At 21.8% G+C, this 25,839-nt stretch overlaps 1 protein-coding gene across 17 annotated transcripts in view; it reads left to right on the plus strand.

Annotated features, from left to right (window-relative positions):
- The window catches only part of LOC129611438 (sex-lethal homolog), a 107,246-nt gene that overhangs the window by 2,692 nt on the left and 78,715 nt on the right, over positions 1-25,839 (plus strand). The window contains exon 1 of one of the 17 annotated variants that reach the window (XM_055524610.1): positions 2,424-2,576. The exons of 10 other annotated variants lie outside the window; for them this stretch is intronic. In XM_055524610.1, coding sequence (XP_055380585.1) covers positions 2,569-2,576 — 8 coding nt within the window. In that variant the 5' untranslated portion in view covers positions 2,424-2,568. Of the gene's footprint in view, positions 1-2,423; positions 2,577-3,852; positions 3,990-25,839 lie in introns of those variants that run through there. 6 more of the 17 variants (XM_055524613.1, XM_055524611.1, XM_055524594.1 and 3 more) reach the window with 6 other exon arrangements.

Raw genomic sequence — 25,839 nt, forward strand, 5'->3', positions numbered from 1 at the left:
TGCGTCGTAACTGTGAAATCTGTCTTGTTTTTTTTATTGCTTTTTTATTAAAAACAAAATGATAAATGTCTGTTTTGGGAGTATAGGTATAACTACTCTTTTTGATATACTCATCCTTGCTTAGTATGTACATTTAAATATAAAAAATGTTACATATTTATATAAAAAAAAGTGTATAAAGTAAACTCATAAAAATAAATAGGACAAAAAGTTAAATGAGATTTATTGCAACAAAATTTTGTGACATGATTTTGATTCTATTGCAAATATTTTTGTTGTTTTGCAAATTTGAGAAATGTGATTCTTTTTGAGTTAAATATCTTAAAAATGTCACATAATATTCTTTTCAATTTTAGAAATATTTATAAGTGTATTATAATAATATAAATAGGCACCCACCCAAAAGCGAAGAAAATAACTTGAAAAAAATTGTAAAATAAAAGAGCAAAAATGTATAGCAAGTAAAACTTTTTGATCACGCTTCAGTACATGAATAGTTCTTTTATTTTTTTCTTTTTTAAATGTTTACATATTTACCATAATATTATTTAAACACAAGTGTGTTTTTCTTATAAATAAACCCTGCATTTTGTGTATTCTTCCGTTAATTTTTTTTAGTGCTTCTGTTACCTTTAATTTAATTCTTTCCGTTTGAATTAAAAATTATATTTTTGAAAAACAAAATTGAAAGGGTGAGAAAGAAAAAAATTCTTCAAAAACAAATTGATTACACATTGAACTATAAAAAGAAATACTTTAAATACTTATTTAAAATTTTGTTAATATTCACTATTTGAGATTATATCGAACGTTTATGTTAAAATCGAAAGAATTCTAATGGAAAATTGCTTACCAAAAGAAAATGACATACCCAAAAAATGTCGAATGAAAATTTACTTAAAGCATGCAATTCTCCAAAATGTCCAAATTTTTCAATATTCAATCTGAGAAGTGAATAAATTCCTCATGTCTTTTTTATTTTGAATTTATATCTAGTTATATTTAAGTATATTACTTAAATGAAATTCTAACGGAATTTAAGTATAGAATTACGTGTCATCTAAGATTAGAGTGAAGTTGGCACTACATACAATAAACATTATGCTTACTAATTTTGTAAACTAGGATTATAGAATAGCGAATTGTGTATTAAATATTTTCGTACCTTGCATTTTACTTCTATGTAAAATAAAATTTATATTTGAAATGACCTTATACAAATCTATTTAAAAAAGGGAATATGTCAAAATATTTACATACTTTTAGAATAGGTTAAAAAGTGAACTTGTGTATACAAGTATATAATGTCAAAGTATGTATTATTAAATTGACAATAAATTATTTTTAATAATAGTACTTATATTTTTTTCTCAAATAATAGAAATAAAATTTACTTATCATGGTCCATGAATAATACTGTTATTTAAAGGAATTATTTTCTTTCTTTAATAGGTACTATGATAAGTTTCTCTTGAGAACAAAAATCTCTCTCATTAAAATCTCTCCAATCTAATAAATAATAACTTCGAAAATTATAATTTTCTTCGAATTTGTAAATTTTGATATATTGCAAAAAAAAAAAACAAAAAACAAGTGAAAGCTTTCACTTTTTACTTCATATATAAAATTAATTAAACACAATAAAATATTACAAACATTAATTTTATTGTAAAAATAAACATTTATATATTTATATACATATATTTTTTTATTATTACTTATGTACCCATTATTTTATTTACATTGTATCTTATATTTTTATTTTCTCTTATAAATAATTATTTATTTGTTATATTCATTTCTCTATGTTTTTTTAATGTTAGTTTTGATTCGGAAAGCAAAAATAAAAAAAATTATATTTTACACATAATTATACTTGTTTACTTATTTATTACATTATATCATATACATATTATATTATATTCATACATGTTCATATATATTTACATATATTCGTATATAATACTTAATATTATTTTATTCTATTCATTTGAATATAATCATAATAATAAAGTATGTAGTGTGGTATTTAGTGCAAATATTTAGTAATTAAAGCAAAAAATAAAATAAAAAAACAAATGATATATAAAATAAAATGAAATAAATATTAATTTATTTATATATATATAAATGTTTTCTTTTCAAATTTCTATTATTACTATATATTTTAGGATCTCAATTTAAAATCAAATATGTATTATGAACTTAGGGAAAGAAATAATATAAATTGTTTTTTTTGTTAGTTAATTTTTTTCTAAATAAATATATTAATTAAATTAAATAATAATCAATTAAATTAAATAAATAAATGAAAATGAACTGAAAAAAAAATAAGGTTTTCATTTAAAGAACAATTTGATTAGATAAGTTGAACTCGCCAAACAAAAAAAAAAACAGAATTATAAACAAAATAAAAAAAAAAAAATAAAATAGAAATTGTACTTTTTACATACATATGTATATAAGTACTAAAAGTTGATTAAATATTGTGCTGTAACTTTGGTACTAGTAAATTTCTTGGTCAATTTTTTTTTTCTAATAATCTACTTAAATAACAACTGATGAACAATGTATCGGTAATTATTGAAGAAAATTAAAGTCTTACATTTTTTTTTTACTTACTCTATAAAATATGCTTTTTGTATTTTTTGATTTAAATTTTTTTTTTCAAAGTTGAAATTTTTAAATATATAAAATTAAAATAAAAAATAAAATATAAGTATAATACAAATTTTTTATTGGGTATTTTTAATAATATTTTTTTTATATTAATTAAAAAAATAATTTGCTTAAGTTTATATATCTAAAATATTCTTATATTAAAGCTTAAAATTTGGTATTTAACAAAAATTAAAATAAAAGTAAATATAATTAAATAATAATAAGAAAGTTATTAAAATATAAAAATTTATAAAAAAATATAATTATTAATAATAATATTATATTATTTAAAATCAAAATAAAACAATCGTTTTATTATATTTTAAAATTTATATATTATTTTTGTTATTTTTCATACATTTTATCCATTATCTATCAAATATATTCAAATACTTTTATATACTAAATAATATAATATATATATACATACTACATTTTTCTTTATTTTTTTTTAGATTTATAATATACTTACATATATTTGACAATAAAAATTTAATAAATTATAAACAATTTTAACAAAAAATTTTTTTAATAATGAAACAAAAAATTGAAAAAATTTCAAAAAAAAGAAAAACTGAAATAAATTATTAATTTTAATTTTTTTTTCGTTCGTTTCTATTCTCCAATATAACAATACATTTTAAGTACCTATATAAACATTACACACATTTAAGGGTTATATAGATTTCTTCTAAGACTAATATATTACTTAATACATAATATATTCTATATATACTAGTTACAATAAAATGATAAAATGAAAATTACATTTAAGTAAATATAATATATAAAAAAAAATACATTTTTAAAAAACAATATTTTACATATTATGGTAGAACAAAATATTTATTTTATTTTTTATATATTATTATCAATTATATTTATGCATATAACATACACACATGTACTTATATATAATAGTAATATTATTCTTTAACAAAACATATAGTTTACAATTATTATATATTTAAATATATATACATATATATAATATATTTATTATGTATATATTATTACTTTAATAAATATGAAAATAGTAAATAAAATAGTAAATAATTATAATAAATCATAATATAATATATACATATACGTGTACGTACATAAATTTTATAATATATTATAATAATTATATACATATATATTCAAAAATATTAATATTAAATCTTAAAAAAAAAATAATAATTAAGTAAACAAAAGAAAAAAAAAATTATTTGCCGTAATTAAAAAAAAAATAAATAAATAAATAAAATGTGTAATTGTTATTGTCCATATAACAATACATTCGCCTTGAGTTTGGATAGAAATGACTACCGAAGATTTCCACCAAGGTAAACAAAAATAGAAAAATTGAAAAATAGAAAAAAATAAAAATTGAAAAAAAAAAACATATCCTAACTAAGTAAATTAAAATATTATTTTAGATTAGAATAAATTCACACACACACAAAAATGTCTCTTAATTAAAGTAAAAAACTACTTGTATTTTATAATTTAAAATATTTGAAATTAAAATCTTTTAATTTTATATATTCTTATTTTTGTTATTTAGAAATTCCTTAAATACAAGCTTTGTGACCCTATGGTCAATCTTAAGCAATATACGTATTTATATATGTACAGTAGTGCTCCAATATAACGAACTATATAATTTCGGGGTTTTTCGTTATATCAAGACGGTTTGTTATATCGAATACATCTTAAATAAGAACATGTATGTACTAAATTCATGTGAGAATTGTTTTTATTTTTTATTCAAATATGTATTTAACAAAAAGTTAATGTTCTTTACTATGATATTCAACTTTTGTTAATGTTTCAAGGGCACTATCTGTGAACTTGAAATAAGGTAATTTAATTATTACAAGTATAGTCAACTTAGGCCAATTATATTTAACAGCTTTCCTAATAAAAGACCACTATTACAATCCTCAATAATTTTAATTTTTTCTTTTATATTCAGACGCATTCTATGGCCCATTATATATTTTTCGCTAATACGAATGCGAACGCAAACAAATACAAGACCAATCGCAAAAAAAACGTATAAAGTTGTCCAAAACATATTTAAACATTAATAGAATATGATTTCTATGTGTAATAAAATTAAATAATGGATAATGTTACGGATTGTTATATAGACGGTTATATAATATTCGTTATATTGGAACAAAACTGTATGATTATTTATAATATATACTTATATATATGCAATTACACATAATTTTCATTTACTTTATTAATTTGATTATTTTTTAGCTGAAATTTTTATATTTTAGTGCATTACATTTTGTTTTAGTTTTGTTTTTTTTTTTTTCGTCCTCGTCCTTTTGAAACACCATTACTCAAATGTGCCTAAGTAACTATTATTATAATTTTAATTCTTAAAAAGTAACTTACCCTCGTTATATTGTAATTATAATAATCATTAGAATAAATTTAATATACTTATATTTATATAAATATAAAAGTTGCACACAAATGTGTCGTTTGTGAATAAAATTTTGTTTCTAGAAAAAAAAAATTCTTAGATAATATAGACCTACTTACTTACATTATAATAACAAAATTAATAATAATATGTAGTCGTTCGGATTGTTATCCTTAATTTTAATGTAATAATGTTAAAATTACATATTATGTCAATTATATATTGAATGTATTATGTTTTATTGAAAATAATGTAGATTTTTTTTCTTAAAAACAAGTGCCTTTATAGGTATACATATACGTATTAGAATTAAATAATAAAATCAAACATTAATACACTGTAAAAAAAAATACCTTTTAAAATTTTCACATTAATTATACAAAGAAACTTTTTACTACATTTACTTTCAATACTTTCAGTAATAATAATAGTAAGAAAACTCAATGATAATAAGAAATTTAAATGATTTAATAGAAATCTTAATTCATAATAAAATAAACGTAATTTGAAAAAAATTGTAAAGTAAATTTACTACAAAAATGCTGTCAGCTAAAAATTATTTCACAATTGAGTAATATTACTCCCTATGAATGAGTAAAATCACATTTACAGATTAATTTTCACTCTCATGAAAAATTATTTTACACTTAATATATTACAATACTTATTGCTCATATTTCTTATGAAATCACTCGTTATCACTAGTTTTTCTCGATTTTATCCAAATTTTATTCTTTAATCAAACAAACTGCACAAATATTTCGAATTCGAGTGGAATTTATTATTCTCTTAGTAGCAACTTTGAAATTGTTTTTTAGCACTTTTCCAAAAAATTTTTGAAAAAAAAGTGCTTATTAGTTTCACTCTGTCCGTCCGTCCGTCCGTCCGTCCGTCCGTCCGTCCGTCCGTCCGTCCGTCCGTCCGTCCGTCCGTCCGTCCGTCCGTCCGTGTGTCTGTTTACAAAACTTCTACACCCTTGAAGATAGAAAGCTGAAATTTTGTACGTACATAGATTTTTACTAGAAACTTATTTTCGTGGAACAAAATTTTTACCTATCTCCCCCCCTTTAGAAGTTATACCCCCCCAAAACCCTAAAAATGCCATTCTTTAACTATTTAGTGCAATGAAACCATAAGGATTTTTCAAATTTTGCAAACGCAGAAAGGCAGTGGCTTACTTCCCCTAGCGGGGTATACTAAAGGTTAACTTTAGAAAAACAAAATGGCCGCTCAAATTTACCGTTATCTAAAGTCCGTTTTTTTCAAATTTTTGATGTCGTTTATTTTCTAGACCCCAGCCTGTAGAAGCTTGAAATTTTATGGGCTTTTAGACATTAACAAATAGTTCATTTCGTTAGAAGAAAATTTTTTTCCATCTCCTTCCCCTCTCAAGTTATGGCCTCTTGAAATTTGTAAAATTTGAATTTTTGACACCTTATATTTCCGAAACCGCAAGCTTTTTCAAATTTCTATAAACATAAAAAGCTAACGGTAAATTCCATGAAATTAAAAAATATAATTATTTTTCTTAACTCACATAATTAAACCTTAAAATCGAGCATTATGTTAACCCCTTTTTATATTAATTTTTGCTTTATTTCAAAGACTGCATATATGCGTCATCCTAAATATATGCAATTCTAGAAATAGTTTTGTATATGAATGAAAATAATTTTAATAGTTTGATAGGTATACATAGACTGTATTTAAAAGCAGAATTTTCACTTGCTGAAGGGAAAAGTGCTACAATACAAACCATTGGTTTGACCCAACTTTATTTTTTTTTACAGTGTGCTTTGTCTATCTTCTCTTAGAAGTAAATTAAACATTAAATTTCTAAACATAAGTGTAATGCACAATATACTTAATTATTTAAATAATAATAAAAAAAGTCTATTCTGAAATAAAATGTAATTCACACGTTTTTATGGTAATTTTATGATAATTGAAATTCTGAAAGAAAAAGGATAATTAATATTAATTTAAATAATTTACATTGTAAATAAAATATATATACAAGTATATAATTTTAATAATAAAAAAATAATTCAAAATAATAAAAGTGATATAAAATTTTAATAATTATAAAAAAAAATAATAATATTTAAAATATAAATTTATAAACTTTTCAATTTAAAATATTCAAAATAATAACATAAATTTTATTTATTATATAAATTATATCTGTTATATTTTGACATAAATAACTTGCATTATTATACAGAAAAATTTTACATATTTCTAATTTAATTAAGTAAAGAAAATAAGAATCAATGAAAAACAGTAAATTACAATTTTTAGTTTTAAAAATGCAAGTTGTAAATTTCTTGAATAATAAAAATAACAGAATAAATTATTCTTAAAATTAATAAAAACGACACTGTATAATACACTTTTTTTTTTAACTTTAATTTTTATTTTTTTTTAAATTTAATGCAGTGTTTTACTCATCGTCCCACTTGTACACCGCGAATGTACTTAAAAATTTTCTTATAGTCAAACTTGCTTTTTACACTTTAATATTAAAATTATCAAAATTATTAAATCAATTAATAAATTAACTTATTTTAACTTTTCACTTAAATACTCTTTGTTTACTTACTGCTTTTTCTTTATACATACACATATACATATATATATTCATTTTGAATTAATAAAGAAAATAAAACAAGAAAAAATAAGCAGACATTTTGGCGTCAAAATTTTATAAATTTCATTTTTGTATTATAAATTTCATCAATAAGTATATATTGTTATTTTTAAGATATGTACATACTTATATACCCTTGATATACTCATATATATTACGTATATTTCTATATATATTTTATATAAATATATCAAATATAAATAAGCTAAAAATTTTATTTTTTTTGTGCTTATTTTAATAACAATATTAAGAAAAAAATATTTAAGTGGAAATTTTTCTAAAAGAATTTTTAATAAAATAAAAAATATTTTCATTTTAATATGTTAAGCATATTGATGAATTTATTATAAATAAGTTGTGGTAATTTATTTAAAATTAAAATTAAAAATGGCAAGAGTCTGGTCTCTTATGAGAAGGAAAATTTTAACAAACGATGGCGATTTACCAAAATGAAAATCTAATTTCAATTTTATTTATTATATAATGTAATTTGAATTGTTGAATTAGTCAAATTGGCATTAAGATCTGTATTTTGGTAGATACTCTAATGTATTTTTGAAAATTATGAAGGGAAAATTATTTTATTTTTTGTACCTATAGGAAATATAGTAATGTTTCTAAAATATATAGGCTTAACTATAATTAAATTTTTAAATAAAACACAATTTTACAATAAAAATTAAATTAACTTCAATTAAAATTAAATTTTTGTAAATGAATTTTTTAAAAATATGTGCTGCTTTCATATGTGCTGCTTAATGAGATACTAAATTTATGTTCAACATATTTTAGTAATAGGGTCTCCGGTTTTGGAAATTTTAGTGGAAATGGTTCCATTCTTTTGTTAGATGTAACATATAACTACAAAAATAATTTAATTATAATTTTAATAGAATTTTTATTTTACTAATATATAGGCGTCTGTTTTATTATTAAGGCCAGTATATATGCTAATGATTAGAAAAATGCAAACAAAGTATTGGTGTTGGAATCTGTTTTTTTTTTTTTTCTTGCTGTAAATTTTTATAACAATCATACAAATTCCAAGTGTGTTTCAATCTTTTTATTTAATTAAATTATGTAAAGGCTTTATTGTACAATAAAACTATGTACATATAGATGGTAAAGTTCAATGTAACTATATAATTATTACTGCAATGCAAATATTTTATATGCTTTTATATTTACTACTTGTATATTACTATATATATTTTTTACTTTAATAATTATTCAAAATTTTGGTTATTTGGATATTTCATCATTTGGTTAATTTTATATACCACAAAAATTTAACCACAAACAAAAAAATTTTTTTCACACAACAAAGGAAAATAAGAAAAACAATTTACAAATTTTCGCTTGTTAAACTATATATTTATCAACATTTATATATATACACCCAGCGCAGAAAAAACCCTCGCACGGTACTCTTTTAATAAATTCTTTTAAAATACGGTATTTAAATCAAATAAACACAAAAATTTGGTTCAAATTTTTTCAATATATTATATTTTTAACAATTTTAAATAAAATTTAATACGAAAAAAATAAATGCATATCCAGGAATTTAAAAGTTTTAAACCCAATGGTCATAATATAGAAAAAAATCAAAATTTAAACTTAAAAATCAAGGTCTTAAAATATTCATTCATTCACAATATCTTAAGTTTTAACTAAAAAATTACACATTATTATTGAAATTGCAAGTAACCAGTAGATTAATAAAAACAAAAAAATTAATTATAGAAGGTATAACAATGGTAATTAACAATTAGTACTTGTTGAAAAACCTCTTGCTTTAACGACAGCTTCAACCCTTCGAGCCATTGAAAAATACAAACTTTCAAGGTATTCGACGTTTATTTCCTCATACCAAACCTTCTCGATGATGTTTTTCATCTCCACTAGAGATTGTGGCCGTTCAGTCCGGATTTTTTTACCCATCATACTCCAGCAATTCTCAATGGGATTGAGGTCTGGACTGTTTCCAGGCCAAGAAAGTGACGAAATCCCTAAATCAGTCTTGCAGTTTCTAACCTAAAAGAAATAGAAAACCATAAAATTAATTTAAAATACAAAAATTTTGAAATCACAAGAGAAATTCTCATCGTTTTAGCTCTATGGCATGGCGCAGAATCATCTTGAAAAATTACATTTTGAGTATATTCAGAAAGTTGCTCAATTGTTGGAACTACACCTTCGATGATAATTTTTATGTACTCCTGAGCATTTACTACACCTTCCAGAACAATTAGCCTTCCAACACCATACCTTGTAATGGCCCCCCAAACCATTATATAGGGTGAAAACTTCATTGTTGGCAAAACGCAATTTTGTGAATATCGTTCTCCTGTTCTACGCCGAACTGTGAGCGATCCATCAGGTCCAATCAAGTTGAATTTAGACTCGTCAGAAAAAATCACTTTTCCCCAGTCTTCCACAGTCCAGTTTTTATAGGTATTTGCCCATTCCAAACGCTGCGACTTCATTTTCTTCGACAAAAGGAGCTTTTTAGCTGGCTTTCGGGCTTCCATTCCTAACTTATTCAACTCAATTTGCATTGTTCGTATCGAAATTCGCTTTCCAGTTTGCTTTTAAAATATCTTTCTAACTTGGCCCGCATTTAAAAATCGATTTCGAAGTGAAATTCGTTTCAAAAGTCTTTCATCCCTTTCATTAAGAAGCTTCGGCCTTCCACTTTCAGTTTTTCGCTCCAAAGAGCCAGAAATAATATAATTTTTTAAAAAATTTCTTATACTCCATTCGTTTGTCCCTAATTTTATCGCAATTTGTCTATTTGATACATCATTCTCATGTAGCGCTAAGATTTTAGCTTTTTGTTCGAGAGATAACACCATATTTTTAACTTATTTTTTGTATGAAACTTGAACTTCTTATTAAAAACCACATAACTTTAAACGATAAACAAAAAAGTAACTGTTCCTTACATTAAGGGAAGACACCAAAGTAAAAACCAAAGCTCAATATTTAATTGAGTGAGACCACTTTAGTATGAAAATTAATTAAATACAGAATTTCGAAAAAAAATTAAGTGCGAGGGTTTTTTCTGCGCTGGGTGTACATATATACAATCATACATATGTATATGTATGTTATAGTGATGAAAGAAATATTTTATAAATTTTAAGCATATAAGAATATAGGCTCAAAATATTATTAAATTTCCTTATAATTTATATGCACAGGAAAAAAACACAACATTACTGCTGCTACTTTCCTTATGTTTTGTTAATTTAATACTCTCTCTTGTTATACAAATATATTAAACATATTTATATATATATCTATCTATGTACATATTTTAAGGTTATAAACGTATAATAATGAAAATACAAGTAAAAAAAAAATTTACGATATCAATTCAAAAATATTTTGTTTCATCTTCACCTTTTTTTTGCTCTCAAAACTATATAAACAAGACAAGAGAAAAACAGCAAAAAAAAAAAAACAAAGAGAAAAACTGATGTGCTCCAAAATACTACTTCAGTATTCAGAATTTTTTTTTGAAATAAAATATAACAAAAAGGATGAAATATCAACTTTACTTTGGACTCAGCTGGGGTTAATTCTGTCCTTGTTTTTTTTTTGTGCTCCTTGTTTAACAAAATTTAAATAACAAGAACCCGGTAGTATTTTGTGTTTTTTTTTTTTTTTTTGCTTTTCTCTTGGTATGTAATAATAAAAAAATATTTTCTTCTTTTATAATGTATTTTAAACACCACTACTGATTTATTATTTAAACGTAAAAAAATTTACTCTTTTTTTTTGTTCGAACCAAAGACAAATGAAAAGATGCATTCGAATCAAACTAATGGTTTATAAAGTAGCACATTTCCAAGTTAAAACATTTTTTTTTTTAAATAGAGTTTAGTTTTCGAATATTTAAATGTCAATTTTGGCTGGCAACGGGAATGATTCTCAGAGAAGTAATGGGTATGGGAAAGAAAGTCAGAAGATGAAATATTCTACTTAGCGGAGCAAATTATTTTTACAAATTTTTGAACTGGTAAAATTTTAGATTTCTAAAGCGTCTAAGAGAAAACTTAGTTAAGTGAAGTATTAGAAACACTTTTTATTGACTGTCGTTGAGTGATTTAGTATTTTGCTTTCTCCTAATTAAAGATGAATGTTGACAAAAAAAAAATCAAAGAATATAATTTTTAGCACTTCGACAAGTAATAGGGATAGAAGAGGAGGAGGGCATATGCAAAAGATTTTCTGCTAGAGTGTAGGAAGATTATCATCAGATTCATTTAAGCATGAAATTTGTCTTTTCCTATCTTTATTATAACAAATGCTCAGACTCACGGACAGAAAGAATGAAATTAATAAACACATTTTTTGCATTTTTTTTTTGGAAAAGTACTTAAATATAAAAATAAAAAATATATCATAGTACTTTTTCATTCTAAATATTCAAACAACAAAACTTTCAGTATGGTGTTTCATAAAAAAAAGGGAAATTCTTCTTCCAAAAAAAAAAAAAAAGCAGGAAAAAAGTAAATTTAAGTTTATCTTTAAAATACTTTGGTATTTTTTAACTAACTTAAACTTTACATATACAGATACATATAGAGCAAAATTTTTGTAAAGCAATCAAGAAGAAAATAAAAGCAGAAGGAACAGAAGAGCCAAAAAAAAAAGAAAAAATAAAACTTTAATGGCATTTTCAAAATTTTCGCAAATTTTTTCACATCTACATGTACATACATATGTGTATGTAAATATTTTAGAGCTTTTAGCCCTCTTTCAAGCCCATCTCTCTTACCCTATCAATTGAAACAATAATTATTATCAAGTTACTGTTGCCTTTTTGTCTGGATTTTATGTCCTTTATCTTTAAAAAAAAATAACGGTTTTCCTTGTAATTTTTCTTTTTTGTTTTTTCTCATTTCTCATTATGAATTGTTGTTTTTATACATTTTGTATTTTTCATCTCTTTATATGATTTTCAAAGTTTCTCTTCATTGCTAAAATCGTTATCCTTGTAAGATTTGGCATAAGTAATGTTAGTAGTCCTTAAAAGAAATTTTCATTTTTTGTTTTTTTTTTTTGTTTTTATTTCATATGTAAATGGTATGTATATGTGTACATGTATATATACATAATTCATATTAAAATTATGTGTGTAAAATTTTTTTAAAGCAAAAGAATAAGAGATGAAAATTTTCTAATAAAAATTTCTTAGAATAAATAATATTTAAATGCGTATTTATGATATAATGAACAGGGTGTTTTTCATTGTTTAAATTAGTAATTAATTCATATATGTATTTAAATATTGCTTTATATAAAATACAAAGTGTTAATTATAATTATTTGATAATATTTTTAATTAATAGTAAATTTTTATTAAAATTAAAATGTTTTCTAGCATAATGAAGTTCTCAAGTATGTGCTTATATAAAAAAAAAATAAAAACATCAAAATAAAAAAATGAGTTAAAACGACACTAAGAAGCAGGAATATAGCGGCATCTTAGTCGTTATATTCCTACTTAAATTTCCTAAAATAATTTTACAATTATAATTTCATTTATTTTTGTTCGATACAAAACAGAATTGTTCTTAATTATTTTCTATTTAAATACTCATCTTGAATACTCCAGAGAGTTGGCACTCTTTATCCAAAATTTTTCAAAAATAAATTATTTAATTATGAGTTATTTAAAATAAATTAATAGGGTTATTTTTACATGGCAAATTCCTCCAAAATTGACGAAATCTTTTGATAATTTTGACAATTTGAAAAGGGTGTTTTTGATGGGCCTTGTCCAGTATTTTCAAGTAAAAAGTCACAACAAACTCCTTTAAAATTTGTATTCGCTAGATTTATTCGTCAGTAAATTAAAATGTCATACGTAAATTTAAGTTTTATTTAGAATGACTTTAGGCTTTCTAAATGATTTATTCAAAATGAAGCCCCCCGTAGATATATATACTATGTTTTGCATTATATATACATAATTGTTATATATTAAATATATGAATGTGTAAAGGACATAAAATCAGTTATGTGTAAATGAATTTTGTTGAAAAGGTCAACTAATGATCTCCTAAGACGGATGTTTCTTCTTTTTATTTTTTTCATTTTTGTTTTAAAATCAATTTTTATCTTACATTTTTGTTGTTATGTTGAAAACAAAATGCTTTAAGATATAAAATTATACTTATTGTTTTTAAATTAATGAAATGCAGAAAAATGATTTCATTCCTTTATTTTTTTTTTTATATATTCAAGTAAAATTTTTTTCCGATACAAGGATTTAATATTTATGTATGTACAAGGTTATTACTTATTAATATCTAAATTATATTTGCATATACAATGGTGTAAATGTATGTAAACGCTAAAATTTTTCGTATATGTCCACTAAAAAAAAACATTGAAAACATGATTTTATGGTAATAAATATTTCGGGGTTTTTTTTTCGTAAACGATATTGGAGAAATATAAAAAAAAAATTAATCATAAAATTTTATTATTATTACGAATTTGTTAAGATTAAGTACTTGGGACGTATGTACATGCACATACATATATGTATATGTAATTATAGGAATGTAATTTAAATTTAATTTTATTTAGCCCCTTTGGCGACCAAATTATTTCTAGAAATTAAAAAACAAATTTTTTTTTTTGGAAAATATTGTCAATTAAATTTATGATTTTTAAGAGTTATACTTGCATATATACCTAATTTACGATTGGACTGTATGGGTAAGAGTGACATAAAAAATTAATAAAAAAAAATTAATGATAATAAATTAAAAAATTACATTGGTAATTTTTGAAAAAGAGATAAGTTTTAATTATTTCAGTATAAAGTAATTTTAAAATAAATTTATTTTTGAAAATGATCTGTTCACTTAGGGCAATTTGGTAAAAGTTTTAGACAATTAAATAATTTTAAAATTTTATTATAAAATGGAAATTTTTAACTTATTTATTTTGTTTATTTATAATATAATAATATTTATATTATAATTAACATTAATTATAATATAAATATTGTATAATCAATACAATAAAGCACTAGCTACCAAGACTATCAATACCAATTTTTGGAATATTATTAAGTAAAATTTGTTTCGACTTTGGATTCGATTTGGATTTAAAAATTTTTTTTCTGTCTCACGCATTAGAATTAACATTAGAATTAACATAAGAATCAGAATTAACACAAGAGCTGCTATTAGAAAATTTGATTTAGAAAATTATTCTCATTTATTATGTGCAACTTAATTCAGATTGTCTTTGTAAAAATTTTATTATTCTTTGCTTTATGCATTTTATAAATTGTCAAGGGCAATTTTAATTAGAATTGTTCCAAAAATTTCCACCAAAAATTTCAATTATTTGAAAGAATAAAAATTTAAAACTTAGAATCTTTAATTATCATTATAATTAATATTTATAGCCTAAAATAATTATATATTAAGATCAAAAAGTAATTTCGGTTAAGAAATATTCGCTTATCCCTTAATGTATAAGTACATAGCTAATTAAGTACCTATATAATTGTAGATAAAACTTGATGGAAATCTTTATGAAAGTGCCAAGAAAATATCAAAGAAAAATTTGAAATTTTTATTTTTTTAAATTTTGAATTATAAATTTATTTTCATATTGCATTATAAATATATAGACAAAAATATTTAATAAAAATTGTGTCGTCCCAGTGGAAAATTATTTACACGAATTCATTTTGATAAAACCCACATAATAAAGAAATCGCGAGCGCTGATAAATGATTAACCATGTTCATTTAATATTTTTGGCTCCGATTTTTTGCATTGTTGTAATATAAACAGTTTCTTCCGAAAAAATCATGGAAAAAATCTAAAAAATTAAAATTTAATAAGCTAATGGAATAATTGATAAAATTTTGATTAGCTATTGTGAATATTTATACTTTCGCTTCATGCAAATTTTCAGGCACTTACAATGAAAATTCTAAAAATTTTGCATTAAATAAATTATTCATGAAAAATTTACTAAGTAAGTGATTCAAAGTTTTTTCTCTATTTGGAATCTTCCTTAGATATATGTACTTATCTCTTTTCTATTTTATTGCAAGAAATGTTTCAAAATACTTAATATTTAAATTTTTATTTGAAATATTTTTGACGTCTATTGACTTAATTAACAGTACTTAACATAAATAAGACAAGTGTACGTTATATAGAAAAAAATAACATTAATATTTTACAATAATGCAAACAAATATTTTTTAATTAGCTGTTGCTTAAAATAATAAATATATATTTCAAATTTTAGGCATTTCTTTCACAGCTTGGTATATGTTTTATTCATGAATATAGAGGAAAAAATTATTTATTTTTCTTTTTTTTCATCTGTTCCATTTTTCCTGCAATAATTTATTTATAATATATTCAAACATTCTTACGTTACCGCATATACTTCTCAGTTAATTTTCCTTTAAAATATTCAAAAAATAAATAAATATTTTTCATCAGAAAACACAGACGTTTTGCTAAAAATAATTTTACAAGTGCTTATTTGTATATGTATACATCTTCTTTTATTTATTAATATCTATCCATTCGAATATTTTGCTAACATTATGTTCTAAAGAGCTCTAATTACATATGTTAATTGTAAAATGGTATTGGCACTCTTCTTTTGCAAAATAAATATTATTGCTTAACTTTGAAAATATGTTCAAAACTAGAGTATAATAATTTTACTAAATGAAAATTTTTAGTGTTTCATGTAAAATTATCACGAGCTTAGGAAAAATTTAATTTTTTAAATTACAATCTTCCTTAAGGCAATTTATATTTTTAATTTGTTGGACAAAATGGAAATTAAAAATTAAAAATTTCACATTTTTTCAATTAATTTCGAATAAAATAAATTTTCTAATATTTTGATTCAGAGCAATTACTTATACATATATTTATATGTTGTTAAATCAAATGTTGCCATTTATATGTCAAATGAATGTTAAAACAAATAGTTACAATCAGGGTTGGGTTTCACAAACTTTGTACTTGGAGAATGTTGAATTTAATGTTCTTAAAAAAAATTTTATTTGAAAATTTATCCGAGAAAATTTTTGGTCAATTGGATTAAAATTTTTTAGATTTAATTAAGTATAAAAAATAAATTTTTAAAAATTTTTTTAAAAAGAACACAAAAATTTTTTTTTTATTTCATTGCAAAAAATTTAAATTATGCCTAACCAATTTATAAAATTTAATTATCTATGTAAAAAATATAAATATTTTTTTTTTTTAAATTAAAAGATTTTTGTAAACATAAAAATATGTATTTTAGGAAAAACAAGTAAGCGTTAAAATATTTTTACTCACCTTTGTATATTCGAGCATAATATGCGTATATCTACATAAATACATAATAATATACTTAGTATTTATTTATATACACTTACCAAGAAATACACAAAATATCTAAAATACAAAAAAATGATCTAACCAAATGCAAATATAGAATAGCTTCTAAGTACTATATACACATATCTATATACCTATACATAATTTTTATGCATCTGTTATAATATTTATATTATTGTTATACTCCCGCGATGCGCATATAATTGACTATATAGCAGCAGCTATGTGATCATTTAAAAAATTCCTACATGCTATAAAATTATTTAATTTGTTATAATGTATTAAATACGTTATATATAGAATATTTTAAAAATGTTTAACTACATAATATTTAATTGCAATTTTATTTAGAAATTTAAAAAAAAAATTCTTCTTTTATATTGTTTATAATATAAAATAAATTAAGAAAGTACGTGACATAAAAAATTTTGTCATAAAATATAATTATTGTATTGTTATTATCATACATATATGCATATGTATATTATAATATATGCATAGGTATAATATAAATGGTATACTGAAATCTGAATATTTATACATTAGAATAATATAGTGAGATTATTTATAACACTATATACATATGACCTTATAGAACTATTAAGTATTTCTTTATTCTTACAAGTTACTTATTTTGTATTTTAATTTTTTTAGATCTATATACTATTGTTATACTTTAAATAAATTTGTCATAAGTATTGTTAATTGCAAATTCAGAATTTGGTCTTTGTTCTTTTTTTTACATATATATTTGTTTTAATTCTTCGAAAAAGTCTAACAATATCACTCTAAGATACTCTAATAGTTCGAAATAATTAAAATAACCAAAACGTACGATTTATAATGAATTGATTAAAATTAATTTTTGGGAATTTGAACATTTAAGTTCGTCACATTATTTTCGATTATATATGCTTATGTATATACATACCTAAAAGCAAAGAAATTTCGTATTTAATTAATAAGCTTTTAATGACATTAATTAATTCACATTTTAGTCGTTTGTTGTCAGACCATGTTCTTCAAATTATATTAAAAATTTTATACTTAATTTTAGGAAAAATTTTCTAAGTCGACAGAAAGAAAATATGTTATTGAATACAATTTAAAAAAAAAATTCAGATTTTTGTTATAAAACTAAAAACTAGACTTAAGTAATATAAGTTGTAGCCATCGAATTTATTTTAATTTTTTATATTTGCGAATGCGAATGAAAAGTAGAGAATATTTTCAACCGTGTTATTTTCATTATGGCAAAAAATCTATACAAATCGTCCCCAGATTGTCCCAATTTGTGCAAGTAATAACTCAGTTTGCAGTGCCCAGTGAGTAAGTTGATTACCAGATTGGTCTCCCCTCTTTTAGACGTCAATAGCTTATTGGCTCTTCTGGAAGACGAATATAAAATAAAAACGAATACGTATAAATAAAAACGTTAAGGCGAACTGCCGAAGGCAAAGCCTAAGAACTAAAATATCGTTGGTTTTTGTCCCCGACATTTAATTTTCTATAAATCCTTCTTATATTTTGTTTTTGCGATTCATTATTTCTCCTATTATATGTCAATTAGCTAAAAATGTTCTAATTTTAATTTTTTTTCCCTACAATTTCTAAATTTTGTCTTCAATTCAAAATATTGTTGTTTAAGTTTTGAACTTTTTGATTATTTTTATATATATACGTTTGCTTTTATAGAAGAAATTAAACTAAAAATAAAATTTAATGAAAATGAACAGACAAATGAATACTTCAATAATCTTGTACTTAACTAAGTTTTAATTAGATTTGAAAAAAAAAGAACAAGAAAAAACAAAAAAGAAATATGTTTATTTTTGTTTTAAAAGTATAAGAGTATGAAAGTTAATCGTTTTATATAATTATTTAAAATTAAGGTTAAGTCGTCAAAATTTTTCTTTTTTTTTTTAATATTTCCTTAAGTATAGTAAAATTTTTAATTATATATAGGATTGAAGAGAAAACTTTTCTTTTAAATAGGTACTTGTTTTTGTTTATTTTAAATTTTAATTGAATTGAAGAATTATTTTTATGAGTTCAAAATGATATTGTTTGTCGCCAAGAATTTTAAGAAATATTTTCATTAGGAAAATATTGGTATAAGTAAATAGTATGAAGTAAATAGTAGGAATATACATATACAATATTATGCCTGCCGAAGAATTTGTTCAAAAGATCCAAATAAGTTTCAGTTTTTTTCAATAATGAAACCAGAATGATAGTGACAGTAATTCGTATATTTGAAAAATATTATTTGTTTTGCAATTGTTAGAATATTAGGTCTAAATATTATAAAAGTTTTGAAAAAATTTTTTGAAATTATTATTTGAAATAAATACCTTAAGTTTCATGAACAAATAGATCTTGTTTAGGAACTTTTTCTTAAATAAAATTTTTATCTTTTTCTCCATGTTTTTTAGATAATAAACCTTTAAGGGTCTAAAAATTCCAGTTTTTTACAAATTTTTTTTCTAAAGGGTTGTGAATTTTTTTGAAAGAATTTCTCAATTTTTTAAATTCAGAAATCTTGTGATATTATTTTCATAAACGAAAATTTTAACAATATTTTAAAAGTGCAAAATTTTATTCTCAACTCGATTTGTTGTGCTCAAGTTCTAGCTTTTTTTTAAGTTTCTGATACGATTCGTTCTCTAAATGATAAATTTAAAGTATTAGAAATTTTTGAAAGATTGTATAGGTAAAATTATATTGATTGTAAAAAAAAAATTATTAATTTTCAGTCATTAGCATCTCTCATCTTATTGTCAATTTTTTAAAACAAAATTCAACGATCAAATTCAAATATACGGAATACAGCCGTTTCTTTAGGAATTGCTTCCCCCTTAATATATGCACAAATAATTCATTATTTATATGTAAATTATTTAAAAAAAAAAAATATTTTTTTTTAACAAATCTCTTCTCTTGAAAATTCTAAATCTGTTTGTTTTTGACTCAAATTATCGTAATGAAATCTGATAATTCTAATAATTCTTACAAGCCATTGGTTTAATCTGTATAATTAATCGTTACCATTGTATAAGTGTATCAATGTGTGTACATAATAAGAATAACCATTGAGAAAAGTTTGTGGTTTTGTTCCTGGAATCAAAAATTATTTTATACTCTAATAATAATTTTTTACCTTTTTTTTTCTACTTTGCTATTATTCCTTAAGAAATATTTAACAGGAATGTTATACCAATTTAAAACACGTTATACACCTAGTTACTTTAAGTTGATTTTAAATATTTAATAGGAATAAGTATAAGTATATTGGAGAATTTTTCTTGTATTCACAAATTTCTGAGTACAAAAATTTTTGTATATAAAATTTTGTTAACAACATGAAATAGAAGACCAGAAAAGAAAATGAAAGCTGACTCACAAAAAAAAAATTTTTTATTTTGTATTTTTCAATTAAATTTTTTTTTTCTAAATTTTGAGTAAAAAAAAAATTTGGTATCAGATTCTGTTGTTAGCTTTTTCGTTTTTCTTTTCTACAATATTTTGTGTCTTCAGTTCTGTTCATACTTTTTATTTCTGAAAGTTGGAAAATTAAAAAAAAACCAAAATTCTTTAAATTTTACAAATCCTTTAAATTCATTAACAATTTTTCTGTCTTTTACGTTTGTGTATTAAACTAAAATCTATATAGAATATGTTTAAATATACATACAAACTTATATACAAAATATTTTTGTTGTTATTATTTATATTACGTACATGATTTTAATCTGATCTACTTACTTTAACAAAAAAAATATATTAGTATTTTTTATAAATACACAAATATAATGTGTAGATATATGTGTATATATATGGTTTCTGTATGTACATATATATGTGTACACCTATTATCTGCCAGGTGAATTCTTGTGTGTATTTTTTTTTTGTGTACTTTATTGTGCTTTGTTAGCAAAATATACATACTTATTATGTAGTTTTATACTTTTTTTTTTTCAATTTTTTTTCTTTGTTGAAAGGAATTTTATAAACCGGAAAATACAAATAGAATAGAAGATAACAAAAAAGTTTGAGAGAAAAAAAAAGGGATTTTATATTATTTAAACAATGTTGAATCAAATTACTATTTTTGTATTACCCACACATAAAAATACTTAAACTGTACACAAACTATTTAAGTAAAACGGTATACCATTATATACTTAATTAAGTATATAAGTAGGTAGATGTGTTACGGTATAAGCTACACTAATAAGATTGAAATTTAACATCTGGACTCGTATATTTGAAGAAAATAACAGATTTCGTGGGAAAAGGCCCGGTTTAAAATTTTAATTTGAAATAATTTGAAATTTTGATGTGAGATATGCTAAAAACTTTGTATATCACTGAGATTTATTTAGTATCAAAATAGTTAAATCATTATTGGGTACACATTTTTTATGTTAAATATACCTTGATGTTAGTGAAAATGACACAAAAACATTTCCCACAAATTTTGTGAAGTATTCATAATTCTAACTCAGAATTGTATTTTAAGTCGATAAAGCAATATCCATTCGTTCCCTTTTTTTCAGTTTATATATCTTTTTGTAAAATTCTCTTTATTTTAGAATGGAATAAGTTAGATTTCATAAGTTTAAGAGTCTAGTTTTAATTTTTGCATTTGCATATAAGAAAATGTACTATAAAAATTATTTCTTGGAATTCGGCTGTCAATAAAATTACAGAACCAACTCATAACTTAAATAATTTTAATATTCTTTAACAATTTGTACCGTGAAATTTTTACATATAAGACAAAGTATAAAAAGATATTAAGTTAAGTAAAATTTTCATTGTGTTGGTGTCATATAGCATTATTATTATTATTGTTATTATTATTTTTGTTTTTAATATTATTTAATGTACCAACAAACAAGGAAAAAAAGAAAGATCCAAAGTAATAATGAAACCTTGAGAAGAAATACTTTCAAATATATATATATATGTACATATATGTATATTATCATATATTACACATAATATATATGTGTGTAATGTATGTATTCATTAACAAAATTTAAAGCGCGTATGTGAACTTATGAAGGGATTTAAATTGTAAATTTTATTTTAAAATATTTTTTTTTTAAATTCATGTAGGTGATAAAAATTTTATATATTAACGTATGTATATCCTATTTGAAATCTAAAATCAATATTTACTTTAACGTTTAACCTAATACGAGTATTAAAGGACTTGAAATCTTCCAATAAGAACAATTAATTTATATGTGTGTATACTCGTACGTATGTCATAAGATATTGTAATTTATAAAATAGGATTATGATGATTATGTGAATATAGAATTTTGTGATGATCCAGGAACAGAAAATACTCAAGAAAAGTGATCGAAACTAAACCATAAAAACATATATTGTAGTTGAATATAATTAAAATAAGCGTATTATTAAAATATTAATCTGGCCAGCCCACAAATTTATTATTTATTGGGTAAAAATAAAATTCAGATTTTAAATTAAGGAAATTATTTAAGTTTGTTGTGTGAATGGAGTCACAATGTTGTTAAATTTGATATTAAGTACAGCGACCGGATAAAAATTGTTTTGTAAACTTTGCCATAACCTTTCTCTTTACATATATTTTAAGCTGAACATGGAATTGTACAGAAGAGCGTGTTTAAAAAATATTTTTTTGTGCTCTTCATATTTAATTTTATTGGTTTTTTTGTTTTAAATGCAAGCTTGTAGTTGATTTGTATTGAGAGGAAATTTATTTTTAATAAATTAATTTAAATTAATTTAAATTAAATAAATAATTTAATTTTTGATTTATTTAGTGAGAGAGACATTGTAGTGCTAAGAGATTTTAAAATTAATTTTTGAAAATATGGTAATTATACTTAATTATAATTTCTGAATTGTTATTCTCTGTTTCTGTCTCCGTAACTTCTTGTAAGAGGGACATTGTAACGCTAAGAAATATTTATGATAGAATGTTTCTCTTAATTTACCTCCAAATTTTATATGTTTGTTTAGTTCCATTATTCGTTATAGGTCAAATTTTCTCGAATATATATCCGAAGATATAGTTAGAATAGTTCGAAGTATTTACACATTTTAAATTTATTACTTATGGTTAAAAATTTTATATTTTTAACCATAACCTTTTAACATAAAGTTATTTTTTTTTCTTATTATTGTTATTTTTCTATATATTGTTTTAATATTTCCTTTGTTTACAAAATTAAAAAACAATTTTTTTTTTACTGGGAAAAAAAATATCATATAGATTCAATAGAATAGTTGGTTGGTTTTTTTTTTTTTTTCTTTTCTAACTGAATTTTAATAGCTGTACAATGATATCGATATTAAAAATATGTATATATATAATAATATTCCTGTATGTACAAAGTTATTTCATAAATGTATGTATGTATGTAAGGTACATGTATGAAAATATAAATTATACATATTTTTTTATTTTAATCCTTGTTATGATGAAAAACAAAAAGAAAAAAATGATTTTTTACTTTTGTTTTATAGAGATTCCAATTTTATTTTTTTGTTTGTTTGTGTAAATGTGCATATTATAGGAATATTTTGCTTTTTTTTTTTAATTTTTGTTATTTTCATTATTTTTCCTGCCTTTTGTTTTACAATACTACAAATTGCTGGGTACATTTTCAGCTGATGATATTAAAAATATACTGTACATATACACGAAAAAAAAATCTTTATTCTGGTTTTAATATTTTTGTTGTTGTTTATTTTTTTTTGTTTTTGTAACTATGTCAAGGTTTTGACATAGTTTTCAATATATCTTTTTATATGCAAACATAATATTCTGTGTGTGTGTGTGTGTGTTTGCATTGAATGTATGTGAATCATGTGTATATGTGAATATTTTTAAAGGATATAATATGCATAAAATTTTCTTGTCTTATATATTTAATATGTATTTATATACTTATTTACTAATAAATATGGATTATTCGTGTTAGGCAAGTAGATATACATAGATATGTATGTGTATATACACCACAATAATATACTTGACATAGAAGGAATAGAGAATAGAAAAATTTTTTATTACATTTATACTAAATCCTTCGTATATATACTTACTGGGTATAAGTATATAAATTGTAAGTATATATGTATGTTTATGTACTAATAAAAAGCATACAATATGTATAACTTATATACCATAGTTATTTATCTCTCTGTATATACAAAAAATTATAAAATGAACACTAAATTTTGTTGGTGTTGCGATGCTCATTTCATCGTTAGGTTTTTTTTTGTGTTTTTTTGTTTTTCTAGATATTTAATACTTTTTTAAGCATTTTTGTGTTTAAAAATTTAGAAATTTTATTTTATACTTTTTTTGTTGTTAAGAAAATATTTTCCATAATATTTTGTATTTTTTTTTTTTATTTTTTTCCTACCCCCACACAATGATTTTTATTTTTTCTTATTTTTTTTGTTATTCTTATTCTTATTATTTTTTTTCTGTTACCTACGAACTTTAAATGATGAAAAACGATGATAAGTACTACTGATGATTTCATGATTATTTTGTATAATATTAAACATGCACACAGGGGAAAACATACGTATATATACATTTATACATTATACTATGGTATGGTGCTATATTAGAATATAATGGGTGTTGTTAACAAACTTTGACTTGGTTTGGTTTATAAAAAAGTATAAAAAAGAGAACAGAAAAATTAAAAATAAAAAAGGAAAAACAAATAAAAATCGCACCTGACTAAATTAGCTTTAAGAGAGTTATAAGAAAGGCAACACAAAAAAATATATGTATGAGAAATAATAAGAGAGAAAAAATAGATAATAGAATATAGCAAAGCATCAGAATTGAGGGGAAAAAGGAAAAGAATTCAAATTCAACTCAACAGAAAAAAAAATAAGCGTACAGTTCATATTATATGAAACTGTTGAGTTTGTCGAATACTTGATAAATTGATACGATTACCATTATGTATGTTATATGAATGCATATGTATGTGTACATATGTAGATGCAAACATACATAAATAATAATATGCACGTACCTTCTTAGTTATAAAAGGAAAATTTTTACGCGTGTATCATTTTTTATTTGTTTGTTATTTTGTTTTTTTTTTTTTTGTATTTTCTCTTGAATTAGGGAGAAATTTTATGGGGGTTTGTTAAGGAAATGCTTAGAATGTGAAATTTAAAGAGGATAGGGTGGTGGATAAAAATTTTTTTTTTTTTAAGAATGTTGTTATAAAAGTTAAAATATAATCAAGTTGACAGCATATTAAAAGATTGTACTTTTTATTTTTTCTAATTTTTTTTTTTTTTTTGGAGAACAAGTGGAAAATTATAATATAAAAAAAATAAAAAATTATAAAAGAATATCAACAATAATTTTTTCATCGTTTATACATGATAATAGTCATTTTTTATTAAGTGTATTTTAAATAATATTTTTTATTTTTTTGATTATGTATAAAGAACGTACATACATACATGTATAGTTGCTGTGCGATACAATGTATAGTTGCTGTGGTAGATAAAATAATCACGTATAATAATTGTAGTAAAATTATAAGTAGGCAGGATAATCAAGAAATTTTAAGATTTTAGTATTCTAAACTCTAAAGGAAAACATACATATATGTAACTACATCCACATATTGAAGGTCCTCCTATTTATAAAC

Source organism: Condylostylus longicornis, unplaced genomic scaffold (genome assembly GCF_029603195.1).
Source record: "Condylostylus longicornis isolate FDR11 unplaced genomic scaffold, ASM2960319v2 ptg000049l, whole genome shotgun sequence".
Taxonomy (NCBI): domain Eukaryota; kingdom Metazoa; phylum Arthropoda; class Insecta; order Diptera; family Dolichopodidae; genus Condylostylus; species Condylostylus longicornis.